The sequence below is a fragment of the Equus caballus genome, unplaced genomic scaffold (assembly GCF_041296265.1).
Source record: "Equus caballus isolate H_3958 breed thoroughbred unplaced genomic scaffold, TB-T2T haplotype2-0000778, whole genome shotgun sequence".
NCBI classification, from domain to species: domain Eukaryota; kingdom Metazoa; phylum Chordata; class Mammalia; order Perissodactyla; family Equidae; genus Equus; species Equus caballus.
Window position 1 is genome coordinate 102,408 of NW_027221996.1, and position 19,521 is coordinate 121,928.

Genomic DNA, 19,521 nt, shown 5'->3' on the forward strand with positions numbered 1-19,521 from the left:
CTCAGGGTCCCCTAACACCCTAAGCACCCCATGGCACTAAGTGCTGGTACACAAATCTCTCTCTCACTCCACTGAAACGTTCTGAGGATGGGGATCATAGCTCACTCATCTCTGTATCCCTCGTGTGCTATCCATCTATCCAGATAAATATGCAAACTAATTTGTCAGTGGTTTAATATGAAGGTCACCAAACTGAAGGCCTTGAACTCGCTGTGTAGGCTTAGGAAGGTCACAAATTCTCCAGCCATCAACAAACATCTCATCTAAAACATGGGATGAAATGGATATATGAGGTGGCTTAGGTCCCTTCTGGATCTAAAAAGCACTAGCACTATAGACGGGCCCTGGTTTTTTATAGCCTATCTTAGCAGTTTGAATTATTAGAAATAAGTTAACCTCGTTGGTCTTCTGTACCACTCAACAGAAGCATATACATAAATAATAGTTCAGAAAAAGCTTCCTCTTTTCTGAAAGGAGATAACTATCATTTACACCAAAATCAAACAGTGGCACCCTCCTCTGGTGAGTGTTCAAGGAGCCGAACACCACAAAAGGCAAGAATTTGATGGTGGGATTTTCTTTGAATAAAAGAAAAATCAGAGGGAAATTACCACCTAATATTCTTTGTTATTATCATATTCCCAATAGCAACTAACTCACTCCTTTTTACAGCACTTTCCTTATTTTGCTCTAAAACAAAGCCAAAATGAATGAACTGGCTCCATACTGCAGGAGGTTAGAAATAGAAAATTACTTTATTTTTAAGGGTACTGATTATATTAATTATTTTGCAAACAGCAGGCTTTCTAATGTAAGGCACAACGGAAAGCATTTCATAGTTTGGCTAACAATGATCATCTTCTTGTTTAGCATTTAAGAACTTAATGAAAAGCCCTGTACATGTAAAACACTCCTAGTTAAATAAGAGCATTTATCATGTCCCTTTTCTGGATGGTATATTTACTGGAGAATAGTACTGGAAATTTTTCAACCTGAAATCTGCTTGGGTCTGAAACTTTCAGGTTTTAGAATATCAACTTAATAGAAAACTTAAAATACCCATTCACTTACACGTGCGGGCTCAAAATATGTCAATATAGCACAGCCAAACAAGTACAACCCAAAGTTCCACAACATTAATAGTATATCCAGACCTTTCAATTAAACACAAAACTGTGCTAAGGCCAGAAGCAGACTATCATCTGCCAACAATTTTAATGTAAAAAGTATATAATAAATATAAGTTTTGCTGAATGGTTTACAACAGGCCAGGCACATAAAATGAAAATACGCACATTCTAACTCAAACCAAGGAAACAAATCAGTCATTATACTGGCGACCTCATCATTAAGGTGTGTCTTCCTCAAGTACACAGCATGTCTGTCAATCAAGTTCACATCCTCCTCCTCCTGTGAGGGGAAAGGAAGCCCACACTACACCAGAGGCTGCGAATCACAACCAGCAAGAAACCCTGAGTAGCAAAGCCAGAATACAGAAAGGGCTGGGGCGGGCGGAAACAGGAGAAACTGACTTCAGCTCTACCAAATACATTTTCCAACTAAGTTTGTCACTCCTGGCAAAGTTGGTTCTACAAGGCAGGAAAACACACTGTCCTGGAAGGAGGAGCAGAGCAATGGGTGAAGTGATTTTGCATCGAAGATGCAGATAAGCTAACCAATTGAAAGCTTTCTCAACGTCCACCCAAAACAAAGACTGAAGAACAAGCAAGCCCTTGAAAAGGAGTGACATGCCCTACCTCCCATCCAGACGCCAGAAGGGCAAAGAAGAGAGGTGGGGGAAAAGCTGGATGGGAGCATGGGGGTGTGGGGGAGGGGGAAATGGCGAAGGAGGGCGAGCATGAGTAAGAAATTATGCTGCAAAAAAACAAAAAAAAAAGTATTCAGCAATAAACTGTCACAAACTGTCAAACTGAGAGAGATGGGGCCGGCCTGGGGCTCTGTGGAGCGCGGCGCTGAGGCCACCTGTGCCACTCACCCCGCCTGAGCCCACGCCCGAGGACCAGAGCCAAGCCCCGCCTCCACCTCCAGGAAATCCGAGCCCCGCGCACAAGCAGGGCGCCACAGAAATGCGGGAGAGAGACCTGACTCGGCCTCTACCTTCGCCTCTGGCTCCGAGAAAACCCCAAATAAAGGGGTTTAGCAGCAAGGACACCTCTTCGCGCTCACGCCGGCCAGGGCGTGGGGGTAAGATCCGAGCGCCGCCACCCCTGCAAAAGACCGGAGGCAGCTCGGTCCCGCTCCCCGATCCAGCCAACGCGGGCGGCCGGCTGTCACCTGGCCGCACTGCACCCGCCAAGTTAATGGAGCCGGGAAGCAGCGCAGAGACGCCCCTCGGGCGCCTCCTCGGGGCGCAGGCAGGGCACGGAGTCCCAGCTCCTTCACCCACCCTGACTCGCCTCTGAAGATTCTGTCCCTTTCCCCAACGAAGCATCACAGACACTTTCTTCCGTCTTTGTGCCCAGCTCAGCCCAAACCTCAGAACTGAAGCTCTGAGGCCCCGGGCCAAAGGCCACCCCAGAAACCACTCACTCTTCCCGCGAAGCCCGCACGGACACTGCTGGGCTCCGGCCCTGGGGAACCTCACAAGTCACGAGGCACGAACCCGGCTGTGGACGGCCCTCCCTCCCCCAAACGGGATCCAGCCGTGTTTTGGGCAACTTGAGCCGCATTTGAACGAGTGGTCTTGTCCAGCCGGCACCAGGTCATCACCACGCCCCTCGCACCCAGGTCCTACCCCGCGGCGCAGGCAACGTCCTGGTGTACACACACACTCACACTCACACAAGCACACCCTGTCAAACAAAGCCCCGGAGAACTCCTACCTCGCCCCCGTGTCCGTCGAAGATCCCGAAGATGGACGGGTGCGACTTGTTGGCCAGGTCCGTGAGAACTTCGAGGCGGTCCTCCACGTGGTCTCTCCGGCCCTGGATGGAATACCCCGCCACGTTGTGGCTCTTGAACTCCCAGGTCTTGGAGAACTCCGCCTCCAGCACGTCGAGGCCCCCGAGCCGCTCGTTCTGCACCATCTCGGCCACCTTGCCCTTGACCATCTTCACGCCGTCCCGGCTGGACTTGACGATGGTCTTCACCTCGTCCGTGTGGAAGAAGTAACTCCACAGCGCCAAGCTGATGCACAGCAGGAAGAACGTCTCGGGTCTCAGCAAGAAGTAGCGCATGAGGCGACCCAGCAGAGACAACAAAGTCATTGTATCCTCGCTAGAGCCCGACCACCAGCACGCGCGCGCCCCGAAGGCTCGCCGGTCCGGAGCGCGGGGGGACGGCCCGCGGGAGGGGCAGCAGGAGGCTGCGGAGCCGGGCGGGGGGCGGACGCCGGCGGCTCGGCGCGGCCCGGAGAGCACAGGCAGCCTCCATTTTGTCTCCCGGCCTCGCGGCCCGAGGCCCGCGCCTTGCGCACCGGCGCCCGCGCCCGCCGCACGCGCCGCCGCCCCTTTCTGCGCCCCTTTGTTAGGCGGCAGTGGCAGCGGCAGCGGCGCCCGGGCTGGGCGGCGGCAGTCAAGCGAAAGTTGCGCCGGGCAGCTCGGCCGCGGCGGGCAGGAGAGTCCAGGGGCGCCGGCGCGCGCGCGGCCCCTCCGCGGGCCCCTCGCCGCTCGCGGAGCGGTCAGCAGGTGAGGCGGCGCGGGTCGCGAGAGCCGGCGGGGAGCGAGGCGAGTCCCCTCGGCCGCCGCTGTAAGGGAGCGCTGAGCCGCGAGCCCGCCGACCCCTTCAGACGCCGGTCCCCCGAGAAAAAAAGTTTTGCGGGAGCCTGGGCAGAGGCGGGTTCCGCGGAGCCCGGCGACGCAGCACGATGGACCCGGAGCCGCAGGCGGCCGGCGGCTCTGCGTGCTTCTCCCGGCAGCTCGCGCTCCGCTCGGCTTGACTCGGCTCGGCGTCGCCCGCGCTCGCCCCGCCCCCGCGCTCGCCACGCCCCGCGCGCTCGCCCCGCCCCGCGCGCGATCGCCCCGCCCCCGGAGCCGGGACTCGAGGCCCCGGGGCTCCGGGCGAGCTGTCAGAGGCCAGGGAGCCTCGGCGGGGGCTGGCGCACACGCAGCCCCGAGCGGCCCAGCGAAGCGAGGGCGAGGCGAGGGGCGCGTCCACGACCGAGCTCGAGCGGACGCTGGTTCCTCCTCCCGCGCGGGCTCCCGGGACAACACGACACTGACCCTGGTCGTCGTCACGCTCCTTGCCCGGGAGCCGCGGCCGCCGGCTGGAAAGCAGAAGCCCGGGCGTGAGCGCCCCCCTCCGGCAGGCCGCGCGGTAGCGCCGTCCCCGCGTCGCCCGCATAAGGCAAGCGAGAAGGGACGCACGTCTGCCGCCTCGCAAAGCGGGGCGGAGCGGGCCGGCCGCTGGGGTTCGGTGGCGGGGGCCTGCCCGGATCCCCCGAGGCGAGGAGGATCGGGGCCTCGCAGCCTCCTCGCGAGGGGCCAAGACCCTCTGGAGGAGGACAGCAAGTGAGGACTGGGGCGCCTGGAGGTCGCTCAGATTCTCGCCCCCGGAGGGCGAGGAGGGGCTGCCTCTGCGAGCTGCCACCCGCGAGCAGGGGACTCCGGCACGGAGGCTCCCCTGGGCGCTGCCGTTCCCCGGAGGGACAGGGAGCCTCCCAGCGTGGCCGGCGCGGCCAGTCTTCCTCAGCAAAAAGAGGAGGATTGGCGGCAGATGTTAGCTCAGGGCCAACCTTCCTCAAAAACAAACAAATAAATAAATAAACTACATGAGATATCAACACTTTATTGTAAAATAGGCTTCGTGTAAGATGTTTTGCCCAAGTGTAGGCTAACGTAGGTGTTCTGAGCACATTTAAGGTAGGCTAGGATAAGCTAAGATGTTCAGTAGGTTAGATGTATTAAATGCATTTTCGACTTACGATATTTTCAACTTTCAATGCGTTTATCGGGATGTAACCCCACTGTAAGTCAGGGAAGATCTGTAGTTCGTTTGTGTGAAAATCAATAAAATGATTTTTCAAGCAGACCCTATAGGCATCTTCTTTCTGCTGAGAAATTCATGTACTTTACATAGTAATTTTTAAAAGGCCTAAATATGCTTTTTTTAATATTTTACTCTGAATCTTACTATGTTTGATTAATAAAAAACACCTTCCTCTAGTGACAAACTAATATTTGCATATTCCTTGAGGTTGTAAAGTCTTTTCATGTGTATTGACTTCCAGCCTCCTAACAATCCTATGAGGAGAATAAAGGAGCTTTTATCACTTTATTAATATGAAGAAAATGAGGCACAAAGATGTTAAATGAATATCACAATTCAGCAAATAACAAGTTGGAAACTCAAGCTCAGTTCTGACCACCGATTCAGTACTCTAACATCCACTGATTGCCCGGGGATGCTGAGATGATTAGTCTAATTTTTGTATTTCTCTAATAACATTTCAGTAGATCTCTGTTACAGAAATCTCAGAAAGAATACACGGGGTCCTATTCCACAATTCTGGCGTCAGCCTTTGGGACCAGCACTGCTCTATAAATATTGACCGCATCCACTAAAAACTCTTGTGGGGCAGAAGACAAGTGTAGGTAAGCTCCGTCTCTATGTAAAGCCTAAAAGATCTGTTGCTAGAGTAAAATACTGTCTGAATTTCACAGGGAAGAAAGAAGTGCCATGGGATGTACATTATGCACACATTTTACCATTACAAGCGACGTGGTAATGAATAAAGAGCTAATTGCAATCCTAAGTTTTCATGAGATATAATAATAAGGACAAAAGAGTCACCAGGTAATTATCATTTTCAATTACGCAACTTATGTTAGCCTTCCAAGTATACAAAGAACATAAAATATAGCTTTTAGAAGTAATATATTCTCAGAAAAACTTTCAGAGTTGTAGCTCTTAGGTTTAAGAAATCTTTAAGACACAGTTTAATAAAAAATAAATCTATTTTCCAGTATGATGTTGTCCCATGATGTCCTCCTTTCTTTTTGTTTTTGCCACTTATTACAAAGTTATAAAACTCAAATGTAAGGTGCCTTATCGTCTGAGCCTCTGAATGTAATAAAAATCCCCTGAATTAAATTTTAAATGAACCTTTCATACATACAGAAATTCTCTGCACATTTTTCAATCTCTCAATTATCAGTGTGTTAGTGTTCTTATATTGTTCCTGCTATCTGCACGTAAATATGCGTTGAGTATCGAGTAGGACTCGTACTAATATTCTCTCAGTATATGCTTATGTATGTAAACCTTTGAAACTCTACATACAGAAGAGCACATGGAAGTGTTGGGAAGCGCAGCGACCGTGAGTGCTGCACCCACCAACCGCCACCTGACCTAGAAACTGCACTGTGACCAAGATCCTTGTCCCGGCCCAGGAGCTCTTGCCCTATCCCACCTCCCTGCCTGCCCACCACAGGTACCACTATCCCGAATTTTGTGTTTTATCATCCCCTCCCCTTGTCTTTTTAAAAATAACTTCATCACATATCTCTGTATCCCTAACTAGTATGTTTTTCAGTTTTGCTTCATTTTGAGCTTATAAAAATGGTGTCTTACTGTAGATAGTTCTCTGGTCCGTATATTTTCACTCAATATTATGTTTCTAGATCCTTCCATGTGGTTACACATAGTTCTATCATTTTCTATCATTTCTATCACTTCTATCTAACATTCCACTCGGTGACTGTTCTATAATTTATGTATTCATCTTCTTTCTGTGGATGTTTGAGTTTGTAGTTTTTTGCTATTATGGTCAATGATTTCATAAATTAATTTTGTATTCTCTCTTGGTGCATGCCTGCAAGAGTTTCTCTAGTATATACACCTGGGAGTAAAATTACTGGATAGTAGGGCATTCCAGGCCCCTTCTCTCCACAGGCACAGACCTTCGAAACCACTGCCGGGGTGGTCTGTGGAATAAGCTCCCAGCACTGAAGAGCTATCAGTGCCCTCCTGTGTGATTTTTGTAGTATCTTAAATCATTTGTAAAACCATAGACATTAGAGAATATTTTATACAAAAAAATTAAATTACAAAATTATGAGTTCATCATTGTATACAGGAGCTATTATAGTGCTCACTTGTTAGCGTTGGACCAGTTCTTACATAAACGACCCACTGTAAATTCCTTCACTGCAAATTACCTGTCCCCTAAGTACTCATATTCTTTCTTTACTGAATTCAGGAGAGGAACCAGCCTCACGAACAAGTGGTCATACTGTAGGAGAGGCTGCTCTCCTGTAGAGGCAAAAAAGGGGAGTCAGTGAAGGGGATTCAAAGGCAGCGGCTGCCGAGCACGTTCCTCCCTTCAGGGTCGCTGATGCTGAAAAGGCACCTGTGTGAGTGCCACAGGGCAGGCTGCAGTCAGTCATGCTGTCTAGCTGCATCTTGCCTTCAGACCATGGTTCTGTCCTGTTCTGTTCTCCCCAGGTCTAGCCTAAACGTTACAGTCTGGTCCAGCAGTTCTCCTGGGGTTTGAGGGCCCGCCCTCTGGTTGCTGAGTTAATAAAGAGCTGGCACTCCACTGGGACTAGCCTGATGCTGGTGACGGCAATTAGAGAGGCACCCAAAATGGGGAGGCAGAGGAGTCAGAGCTACAGGTCCAGCTGTGTCTAGGGGACATTTAAAGAGCCACAGCCAAACTATACGTGATGCCTATGGCACTCAATGAAAACCTCAGTGGCTGTTTTTCTGAGGTACTAAAGGTACTACATAGAAACACAGACTTTTGAAACTCAAGTGATAAACAGCTTTAAAATTAAATGACTCACCACAGAAAGACCACTATTGTCTTTGTTTGTGAATGTGTCTCCACTAGCACAGTCAATGCCAAATAATGCACAGATGCCTCCAGCAAACACTTCCTCAACATCCTAAATAAAGAAAGAACACAAAATGATACTCGCAAGTAATACAAATCAGGGCATGGTAACTAAAAAGTAACTGCAGAATAAATACATTGTTCATAAATAAACATGGCAGAATCTCACCATGAATTCTACAAAGAATGAATTAGCTACAACCACTGCAACACCGCCAATCAACCACAGCAAAACACCTTAAACAGGGCCCCTCTTTAAACCACATCTCAGTCGACAAGAAACTCAGAGATACGGCCTCATGACTTGGAGGATCTGCAGCACTGACAGAACACAGAGCCTCACAGTTCTAAAGCGATTTCTATTGAATTAAAAAGCATGTACTATATGTGCTGCCATAGTCCAATGAGATGTGTATGGCAAAGGCTTACACGGAAAACCTGCAAAGGAAGTTTTGAAAACAAGGAGAATGGAGCCCATTGTACTTAAAATAATCAATTTCTCACAGGTGTAAGCAGTTAAGAAAACACAGGAACTCTAAGAACAAAGCATTGGTGCCTCTAAGCTTTCTGCTTTTTGTCCTTTTATACTAACAGTTCATTCTGAACAGCTGTGAATGAGCTGCGACTGACTGTGAAGGAGCAAGTGTGTGTGTCTGTCTGTAACGGTTACACAGCTGTACAGATCGCCTAGCTTCTGGCCCATGAAACAGCAGTGCCAGCACTAACCCCTCCAGCCTGCCCCTGTTGCCCATCTCAGAAAACAGCAATGCTGCCCAAGATCGAGACTGCCTATTTATGTTCCAGGAGACACAAAAGTTATGGCCACCAAAAATTTCTGAACGTCAAGATTTTGCTTAGACAACTAAATTTCTCCAGGAATACAGAGCTGAACTGGGAAAGGCTGAGAGTAGAAGACAATCACACACACTTGGTACTCCTGCCAAGGCCTAACCCCGTGGACAAGAGAAGGCCAGGACAGACTCAGAGCCAATTCAAGCATTCAAGCCCTAAGCCGAAGTTCATCTTCCAGACCAGATCTCAAAAGGCTTTCAATCTTCAGAGAGATTCCAGCACCAATGGGACCTGTCAAGGGGCTGGTTCTACGAATACAAAACTCTAGGGTTAAAAACAACTTTCACATCCACCATATTTCAGAAAGTAAATCCACTAAACAATGTGGGAAATTATGTGTGAATTTATTACTCTCACTTACCTTTGAGAACCACAGTTCCACTGTCCTAAAAACCTATTATACTCTTTGTAATGATAGCTCTTAAGGGCTGAATCTTGTGTTCTGAGTCTCAGGGACCAAACTGTCCCTTCTCCTTAACCTCGGCCATTGAGGAAATACAGCTAACTCACAAATAGTGGTGTGGAATGTGTTCTTATCATCTGCTGATTTAACCTTTACCAAAGTGCTCCATCAGACCTGTAGCACAGCTAATTAAAAAGAAAGAAGCCAGGAAAACATGTTCAATAGAAGTGATTTCCCCATGGGGTTCAGGATACCAAGAAGGTAGATGTATTTCACGGACATCAGAGAAATTTTGGACCTCACAGCAATGACTGTACTTGCCTCCATCATGTCGGCATGCATGCGAACGAGCCTCTGCACTCGCACTTTCTTTCCTGTCCTGGTGTTATAGATGGTGTCACCCTTCTTCAACTCTCCTTGATAATTGCGAACATAAGTTAACTGTCCAAAACGACCTGCCTAGAAGTCAAGATTGGGTAAGGGTAGAAAGAAATGAAAAAGAAACAAAAAAATCAAAATTAGGAGTGATGTCAGTATCATGGCAGAGTGAGCTGTTCCCATTGTGTCTCCCCTCTAAGTTACAGCCAGTAGGAGATCGAATGACAAACAAAAGGTGCACAGCACACCAGAAACCCTGAGAGATCCAGACATATAAACACCTGAAGGTGGGTGGACTGGACCTCTGGGAGGCAGTGGAACTAGGGAAGCAGCCCCGGTGTCCTCCTCTAGTATTGGCAACTCCAACACCAGCCCTCCCAGCAGCAAGGGTGCATCTAAAATGCAGATACCCCTTGTGGTGGTGTCCTGACCTGAAGTTTCAAAAAGCACAGTGGCACTGGAGACCAGAGGCTGCACGAGCAGCAACAGCAGTTTTGGCTCAGCCCCTGCCCCTCTCCCAGCAGTGGCACTTGTGACTTAACCCCTCTCCTTTCCCCTGCAGTGGCGGGTGGCACCTGCAACCTGAGGCTCCAGGAGTCACAGCAGTACCTGTCACCCATCCTCTAGTGGCAGCACTCCTGACACCAGCCCTACCAGCAGCAGGGGCTGCACACGAGACCCCAGACCTCAGTCACTGGCAGTAACACCTGTGAACTGAGTGCCTCTGGTAGTAGTACTGCCAGCATCCCCAGATAACCTGGGAGCAGCAGCACAGGTGGTGCACGGGGCAGCAGCACCCGAGCCCGTGGAGAGCCCACAGAGAGCTAGTGGAGGAACACGAGACCCAGCAGAGGTGCTTGCAGCCTGGTGACCCCAGTGGCAACACCCACGACTGTGGGGACATCATAAGCAGCAACCTCGCAGGCACAAGCAGCACAAGAGAGCACTGACGATGCCTCTAGCAGAGGCAGTGGAGGGTGGAAAGTGCAGGCTCTGAAATGCAACCAGAAGCACCTCAGAATCAAAGTAACCAAAGCCGTGCCCAAACAAGAAAGGTGGGTACCACCATGAATGCACTGGCAGGGGATGAACTCATCACCCACCATGAGGAAGCACAGCAACACACAGAACAGAAGGAAAACAACAACCCTCCAGAGACCAAACTGGAAGTCACGGAAGATTGTGATCTAACTGACAGAGTTCAAAATAGCTGTCATGAAGAAACTCACTGAGTTACAAGAAAACTCAGAAACACAGTTCAATGAGCTCAGGAATAAAATCAACAGAAGGAGCACTCCACCAAAGAGACTGAAACTAAAAACCCCCCAGAAATTCTGGAGATAAAGAACACAATTAATGAGATGAAAAAAACTAGAAAGCATTGGAAATAGAGCAGACCATATGGAAGAAGGGATTCGCAAGCTTGAAGACAGATCTAGAAATGATTCAGGTGGAAGAGGAGAAAGAACTAAGATTTTTTAAAAATGAAGAAAATGGAGAAATATCCAACTCAGGAAAAGCAACATAAGGACAATGGGTATCCCAGAAGGGGAAGAGTGGGAGAAAGGAGCAGAGAGCTTATTCAAAGAAATAACAGCTGAGAACTTCCCAAAACTGAGGAACGAACTGGATATACAAGTCCATAAAGCTAATAGAACCCCTACTTATCTCAATGCAAAAAGACCTTCTTCAAGGCACTTTACATTAAAACTGCCAAAAGTCAACAACAAAGGAGGAATATTAAGAGCAGCCAGAGAAAATAGCATACGAAGGAACCCACATCAGGCTATCAGCAGATTTCTCAGCAGAAACTCTACAGGCCAGGACAGAGTGGAATGATATATTCAAAATATTGAAAGATAAAAACTGTCAGCCAAGAATACCCTGTCCTGACAGCAAGACAATAATAGTAGGGGACTTCAACACCCCACTTACACAATGGACAGATCATCCAGACAGAAGGTCAACAAGGAACAGTAGCCTTAAACAAAATGCTAGGCCAGATGGACTTCATGGATGTATACAGAACATTCCATCTCAAAGCAGCAGAATATACATTGTTCTCAAGGGCACAAAGAACATTCTCAAAGACGGACCATACATTGGGAAGCAAAACAAGCCTCAATAAATTTAAGACACCTGACATCATATCAGGCATCTTTTCTGATCACAATGCTATGAAACTAGAAATGAACTACAATAAGAAAGCTGAAAAAGTCACAAATATGTGTAGACTAAACATGTACTGAACAACTATTGGATCAATGAACAAATAAAAGGAGAAGTCAAAAAATACCTGGAAACAAAAGAAAATGAAAACACAACATAGCAAAGCTTATGGGATGCAGAAAAGTGGTACCAGGAGGGAACTAAATAGCAATACAGGCCTACCTCAAGCAACAAGAAAAATCTCAAATAAACAATCTAACACTATACCTAAAAGAACTAGAAAAAGAAGAACAAACAAAACCCAAAGTCAGTTGAAGGAGGGAAATAATAAAAATCAGAGTGGAAATAAATGAAATAGAGACTAAAAAGACAATAGAAAGGATCAATGACACTGAGAGCTGATTCTTTGAAAAGATAAACAAAATTGACAAACCCTTAGCCAGACTAAGAAAAAAAGAGAGAAGGCTCATGGGCTGGCCTGGTGGTGTAGTGGTTAAGTTTACGAGCTATGCTTTAGGGGCCCATGGTTCGCAGGTTTGGAACCTGGGCACAGACCTACACACTGCTCATCAAGCCATGCTGTGGTGGCAACTAACATACAAAATAGAGGAAGATTGGCACAGATGTTAGCTCAGGGCCAATTTCCCCAACAAAAAAATTACAAAGAGAGAGAAGGCACAAATAAATAAAATCAGTTTTAAATATTTTATTTAAATATATATTTAAATGAAAGAGGAGAAATTACAGCAGATACCAAAGAAATACAAAGGATTATAAGAATACCATCAAGAGCTATGCACCATGATATACATGATATACATTATACATGATATACACTAACAAACTGGATAACATATAAGAAATGGATAAATTCTTAGACTCTTACAACTTCCCAAAGCTGAATCAAGGAGAAATAGAGAATCTGAATAGACCAATCACAAATAAAGAGATTGAAGAAGTAATGAAGAACCTCCCACAAAACAAAACTTCAGGACCACAGGGCTTCTCTGGTGAATTCAACCAAACATTCAAAGAAGACTTAAGACCTATCCTTCTCAAAGTCTTCCAAAAAGATGAAGAGGACGGGATGCTTCCTAACTCATTTTACAAGGCCAATATTACCCTGAAACCAAAACCAGACAAGGGCAACACAAAAAAGGAAATTACAGGCCAATATTACTGATGAACATAGATGCAAAAATTCTCAACAAAATATTAGCAAATCAAATACAACAATACATTAAAAGGCTCATACACCACGATCAAGTGGGATTTATTCCAGGCACATGGATGGCTCAGCATCCACAAATCAATCAATGTGATTCACCACAATAACAAAAAGAGGAATAAAAATCACATGATCATCTCAATAGATACAGAAAAAGCACTTGACGAGATTCAACATCCATTTATGATAAACCCACAGCCAACCCATACTCAATGGCGAAAAACTGAAAGCCATCCCTCGAAGAACAGGAACCCAAAAAGGATGCCCATTTTCATCACTCTTACTCAACATACTATTAGAAGTACTAGCCAGAGCAATTAAGCAAGAAAAAGAAGAGGGATCCAAATTGGAAAGGGAGAAGTAAAACTGCCACTATTTGCAGATAACATGATTCTATATATAGAAAACCTTAACGAATTCACCAAAAAACTATTAGAAATAATTAACAAGTACAGTAAACTTGCAGTGTACAAAATCAACATTTAAAAATCAGTCTCATTTCTATACACGAACAATGAACTAGCAGAAAGAGAAATTAAGAATACAATTCCATTTACAATTGAAACAAAAAGAAGAAAATACCTAGGAATAAATTTAACCAAGGAGGTGAAAGACCTATACACTGAAAACATAAGACGTTATTGAAAGAAACTGAAAAAGACATACAGAAATGGAAAGCTATTCCGTGCTCACGGATTGGAAGAATTAACATAGTTGAAATGTCTATATCACCTAAAGCAATCTACAGATTCAATGCAATCCTTATCAAAATCCCAAGGACATTTTTCACTGAAATAAAACAAAGAATCCTAAAATATATGTGGAACAACAAAAGACCCCAAACAGCCAAAGGAATCCTGATAAAAAGAACAAAGCTGGAGGTATCACACTCCCTGATTTCAAAATATACTACAAAGCTATAGTAATCAAAACAGCATGGTACTGGCAGAAAAGCAGACACACAGATCAATGGAACACAATTGAGAGCCCAGAAATAAATTCACACATCTATGGACAACGGATCTCTGACAAAGGAGCCAAGAACATACAATGCAGAAAGGGAAGTCACTTCAACAGATGGTGTTGGGAAAACTGGACAGCCACGTGAAAAAGAATGAAAATAGACCATTATCTTACACCATACACAAAAATTAACTCAAAATGGATTAAAGACTTAAATGTAAGGCCTGAAACCATAAAACTCCTAGAAGGAAACATAGGTAGTACACTTTGACATAAGTCTTAGCAGCATCTTTTTGAATATCATGTCTACTCAGGCAAGGGAAACAAAAGAAAAAATAAATGAATGGGAGTCCTTCAAACCAAAAAGCTTCTGCATGGCAAGGAAACCATCAAGAAAATGAAGACAACTCACCAACTGGGAGAAAATATTTGCAAATCATATATCTGATAAAGGGTTAATATCCAAAATACATCAAAAAACATTTAACTCAACATCAAAAAAATGAACAACCCAATCAAAATGTGGGCAGAGGATAAGAACAGACATTTTTCCAAAGAAGATAAACAGATGGCCAACAGGCACATGAAAAGATGTTCAACATCATTAACTATTAGGGAAAGGTAATCAAAACTACAATGAGATATCACCTCACACCTGTAAGAATGGCTGTTATTAAAAAGACAAGAAATAAGTGTTGAAGAGGATGTATAGGAAAAGGAATCCTCATACACTGCTGGTGGGAATGTAAATTGGTGCAGCCACTACGGAAAACAGTATGGAGATTACTCAGAAAATTATAAATAGAAAATACCATATGATCTAGCTATTCCACTTCTGGGTATTTATCTAAAGAACATGAAAACACTAATTTGAAAAGATATATGCACCTCTATGTTCACTGTAGCATTACTCACAATAGCCAAGATTTGGAAGCACCCTAAGTGCCCATCAATGGATAAACAGATAAAGAAGATGTGGTATATGTATATATACACAATGGAATACTACTCAGCCATAAAAAAAGATGAAATAGTGCCATTTGTGACAACACTGATGGATCTTGAGAGTATTATGCTAAGCAAAATAAGTCACACAGAGAAAGACAATTACCATATGACTTCACTCCTATGTGGAAGATAAACACACAGATAAGGAGAACAGAGTGGTGGTTACCAAAGCAGCAGGTGGTAGAGGGCTGGGGGGGCAAAAGGGGTAAAGGGGCACACGTGTATGGCGACAGAGAGAAACTACACTTTTGGTGGTGAACTCAATGCACTCTACATAGAAATTAAAATATAATGATGTGTACCTGAAATTTATACAATGTTATAAACCAAAGCGACCTCAATCAAATAAATAATAATAAAAGTAATCAAACTTAGGAGAACTTCACACTACCTCCAAATATTTCCTATCAATCTTAGTAGTACATCTTATATACATGTTTTGGTTTGTCATAAACTACCTTAATACTAGCTTTGAATAAGATAAGTTAAATGGTTGTTGTTATTCTTTTTGGTATCACAATCCAAGATACTACTTCTGTTTCCTCCAAAATAAAAGTTATTAAAAGAAAATTTTAATTATTTATATAATTAGGAAGTATGCTTTTGCCTTCTAATATTATTTCATAAGTTCAGTTTAATAAAATAAGACACAAAAATAAGGTATAATTATTGGAAAGACAACAAAAACATCATTAGAAATGGTAAGATTGTACTATACATCTAAAAAACCCTTTGATAATCACCTGGAAAGCTATCTAAGTAAGAGTTCTGTGAAGTGACTGAATATAAAATGAGTATTCAAGAATCAATTCCTCCTGAACAGTAACACTAATCAATTAGATATATATTTAAAAGTTACCAATTTTTCCCACATTAATTTATGGGTTTAACACAATAGCAACCAAAATCCCAAGAGGAATATATAAACATTTGATAAGTGATTTAAAATCTACTTAGAAAAATGGTTAAAAATAGAAACTTTAAAAACTATGGCAATGAGAAGAAACTAACCCTGACTAATATTTAAAAAAATTAAATACTCCAAAACTTAAAAAATATGGAACTAGCACCAATTAGACCGAAGAGTCCATAGAGCATAGTTAAAAATCTAAAATGTTTGGGGCTGGCCCCGTGGCCGAGTGGTTAAGTTCGCGCGCTCCGCTGCAGGCGGCCCAGTGTTTCGTTGGTTCGAATCCTGGGCGCGGACATGACACTGCTTATCAAACCACGTTGAGGCAGCGTCCCACATACCACAACTAGAAGGACCCACAACGAAGAATATACAACTATGTACCGGGGGGCTTTGGGGAGAAAAAGGAAAAAATAAAATCTTTAAAAAAAAAAAATCTAAAATGTTTAATTCATTTGTCAATAATGATTAAAAAAACATGACAATCAATGGAAAAGTGTAACGTTGTTCAAAACCTGGTAACGAGACAATGGGTCTTCTCTTTGGAGGCAGAGGAGATCCACTTAGACCCTACCTCACAGCACACAGCAAAACAAATTCCAGCCGGTTTAACAACCAATAAACAAAGCAGAGGAAACTAAAGAAATATTTACAAAATATATTCAAAGAGCAGGGCTTCTGCAGTTAAAAATGAGAGAATGACTCAAGATAAAGACATATATTTGATTATATAAATTTTAAACCGCTAATTGTTTTAAAAGAGAACTTTATTAGGGAAAGCTCATACCAATAAGTAAAACACTTTGACTCTAATTTTAAAAAAGGAAAGACAAAAGAAATAAAGAAACAATTACAAAAAAGGAAATGCAACTGCATAAACAGTATATGAAAAAATATTCTCTATCATTAGGAATTAAGGCAAGATGAAATATTAAAATGCCATTTTCATGTATGAAATCAGTACTGATTTTTAATAAATAATACTCAATTTGAACAAGACTCATTGAAATAACCTAGTACATTAATTCTGAGAGTATGAAAGCAATCTGGCAATACAAACCATTAAATATTAAAACATTCCATACTTTAAACTGAATAATCACTATTCTGGGATGCTAAGAAAGCATTCCTAAATACCTATTTTTAAAAGCTTTATGCATAAAATTGTCACTGCACAGTTATTTCTACTTTTGAATTTAAAATTATTTTCTCATTTTAGAAGTAATAAGAAGTAGATTGTAAAAATTTAAAAATAAAAACTAGGAAAAAGTCCCCAAATAAAATTCCATCCCAGAAATAACCACTCTTCACACTTCTAACTTATCCATCATTTTTCCCCACTTAAAATATTAGGACCAGAAGCAACAATATCCCAACAAAAAGCACACTCCATGCTCAAATCTTGGTTCCTAATACTATTCTTGATTAAAAGGAATCAGGGCTCCTAGAGAAATGGCTGATTCTAGGGCTTGGGCCATGTAATGCCACAAAGTAAGGAAGTATTCAAAAAAGCAAAACATTGAAGAACGTCAAAAAGACACAGGAGCCAACGGAAAGAGCTCCACTGGCCAAAGCTGGGCAACAGAATAAGTGACATACTACTGGATTACAACTCAAACTACAAATAAATATCCATGAATCCATACTGATATAAACTAATGACTGAATAAACACATAAACGGGGGTGAAGAGACAACTCTCCCATATAGAAGAATCCCAAGTAAGTTAATGTAGATGCTGCTCCTTCCAGGAGGGGGAGCTGATGCCCCACCCCTTAACTGTGGCTGTGCATAGTAACTTCCTTCTAAAGAGTCAGTATCAAAAGGGGGAAAAAAGAGTAACTTTATAGCAGAGAACCCTGTAACCAAATCTTTTAGGAGTCAATTTATAATAGGAATAAAAACCTAAAAGAAAAGAAAATCTCTACCTACAGCAGTTAAATACATTAGAAAGCAACTTACCTCCAGTTTAAAAGCCAGGCCTACGAATGGGTGAGAACTGTCTCTTTTGGAGTTCATTAAGATTTTGGTTTTTTCTTTTGAATCACTTAAAATAAAAGAAACATAAATCTATGAGATGCAATATTTAATACTTCTTTTATATCAATTTATTTCATCAGAGTATTAGCTAAGAAAATGCACGTGTGTTAAACGTTTCTGACCTCACATAAATGAAATTTCTTTGAAAGAGATCAGTAAGAATAACTTCCTTGGGCTTAGTTACAACATGGTGACAGGACCAGAGCAGACTAAAAAATACAGAAATTATCTGGGAGTGACAGGAAAGAAAAATAATCAATGCGTGCTTAAAAAAGTCTGTTTCTTAAAGGAACCATTGCTATCATATTGCGTAAGTGTTAACGTATTTCTGCAGAAACTAGGAGTCAGTTTGCAAGACTTACTCCTCCTGATGAAGAAGAGCATAATTCGGGACTTCAGATGGATTCGGTAGATACTCTAAAACAGCATCTAAGAGAGGCTGGACGCCTTTGTTCTTCAAGGCACTTCCCAAAAAGACAGGAGTAAAGGACCTATTTAGAGTAGCTCTTCGGATTGCAAGCTGCAACAGAAAAAAATTTAATGATTAATCTTAAAAATTACATTTTTTGTTTCAGATCAATTATAAACCAACAAATGAATGAAATGCATTGATACTCTCTGGAGTACTGGCTCTAGCGGAGACTAGCATCAGGTTCTCTATAACTTAAGGTCAAAATATAAAGAAAAAGAAACAAAATCAGTTCCTTTTTCAGGCTTGGAAGCTACGTACTGTACAACGGCTTTCAACATTCTTGGAATGTCACTAATTTTCAATTTGGCAAAAAAAGATACATACACATAGAAAATAGACACATACACAGAAGAGTGTGAACAGTATGCTAACAATTGCACAAAATAGAGGGAAAAGTTATACATACGCAAAAAAAAATCTCTGGAAAGATACAACAGAAACCATTTACCAGTAACCTGCTTTAGGGAGGGGCAGAGAACTGAGCAGAGGGGAGACAGGTGGGAGATTTTTTACTGTATATCTTTGTATACTTTAAAAAATTTTAAACCATATGAAAGTATCATCTATTAAAACACTTGGGGCCGGCCTGGAGGGGCAGTGGTTAAGTTCGCACCCTCCACTTTGGCAGCCCAGGGTTCACCAGTTTGGATGCCCAGCAGGACCTACACACCACTCATCAAGCCATGCTGTGGTGGCATCCCACATAGAAGAATTAGAAGGACTTACAACTAGAATATACTACTATGTACTGGGGTTTTGGGAGGAAAAAAAGAGAAAGATTGGCAACAGACGTTAGCTCAGGGCCAACCTTCCTTACCAAAAAAAGGCATACCTTAGAAAACACTTGATTGTTTATTTATTTATTTTTTAAAAGAACATACATACAGGAAGTCCAGCGGTACGGATCACTCATCATAAAGGGCAATGAGAGTAAGAGGCTCTACAATAACGAACACCAGGCTTTAGTGCAAGCCCTATCAGTGGGCCTCAGGCTGCATCCCCAGGTGCCCGAATGGCCCAGGAGGTCTCCAAGCGTCAGCAGTGGAGCGTCAGCTCTTGCAGCTGAAAGAGGCCAAGGGCAGTGCTGTGGCCACAACCTACCTCTGCAGAAATACGGAGCCAGCATACAGTTATTTGTCAGTCCTCATGAAAAAAAAAAAACTACCCTCAAAAAGCTTAAAGCAAAATATTTATAACCAAAATTTTTAAACATCACGAAAATGAAAAGTAAGATAACAGCTAGCATGATAAAACAGAGCAGAACAGGGGAAAACATGCACGGCAAAAAAACAATTACTATTTGA

General features: G+C 43.3%; 2 protein-coding genes across 4 annotated transcripts in view; both read right to left on the reverse strand.

Moving 5' to 3' along the window:
* The window catches only part of LOC111771770 (ral guanine nucleotide dissociation stimulator-like), a 99,677-nt gene extending 96,717 nt beyond the window's left edge, over nucleotides 1-2,960 (reverse strand). For all 3 annotated transcript variants that reach the window (XM_070259079.1, XM_070259081.1, XM_070259080.1), the window contains exon 1: nucleotides 2,844-2,960. The gene's annotated coding sequence lies outside the window, so the exon portion shown is untranslated. The remainder of the gene's footprint in view (nucleotides 1-2,843) is intronic.
* A 1,770-nt stretch (nucleotides 2,961-4,730) lies between these two features.
* On the reverse strand, nucleotides 4,731-18,417 carry LOC111767475 (elongation factor G, mitochondrial-like). The gene is made up of 5 exons (XM_070259082.1): nucleotides 18,108-18,417; nucleotides 17,668-17,752; nucleotides 9,372-9,509; nucleotides 7,746-7,847; nucleotides 4,731-7,212 (listed from the first exon to the last, which is right to left on the reverse strand). The coding sequence occupies exons 2-5, from the start codon at nucleotides 17,722-17,724 to the stop codon at nucleotides 7,174-7,176; spliced, it is 336 nt and encodes a 111-aa protein (XP_070115183.1). The 5' UTR covers nucleotides 17,725-17,752; nucleotides 18,108-18,417; the 3' UTR covers nucleotides 4,731-7,173.
* Between the last annotated feature and the right edge of the window lie 1,104 nt (nucleotides 18,418-19,521).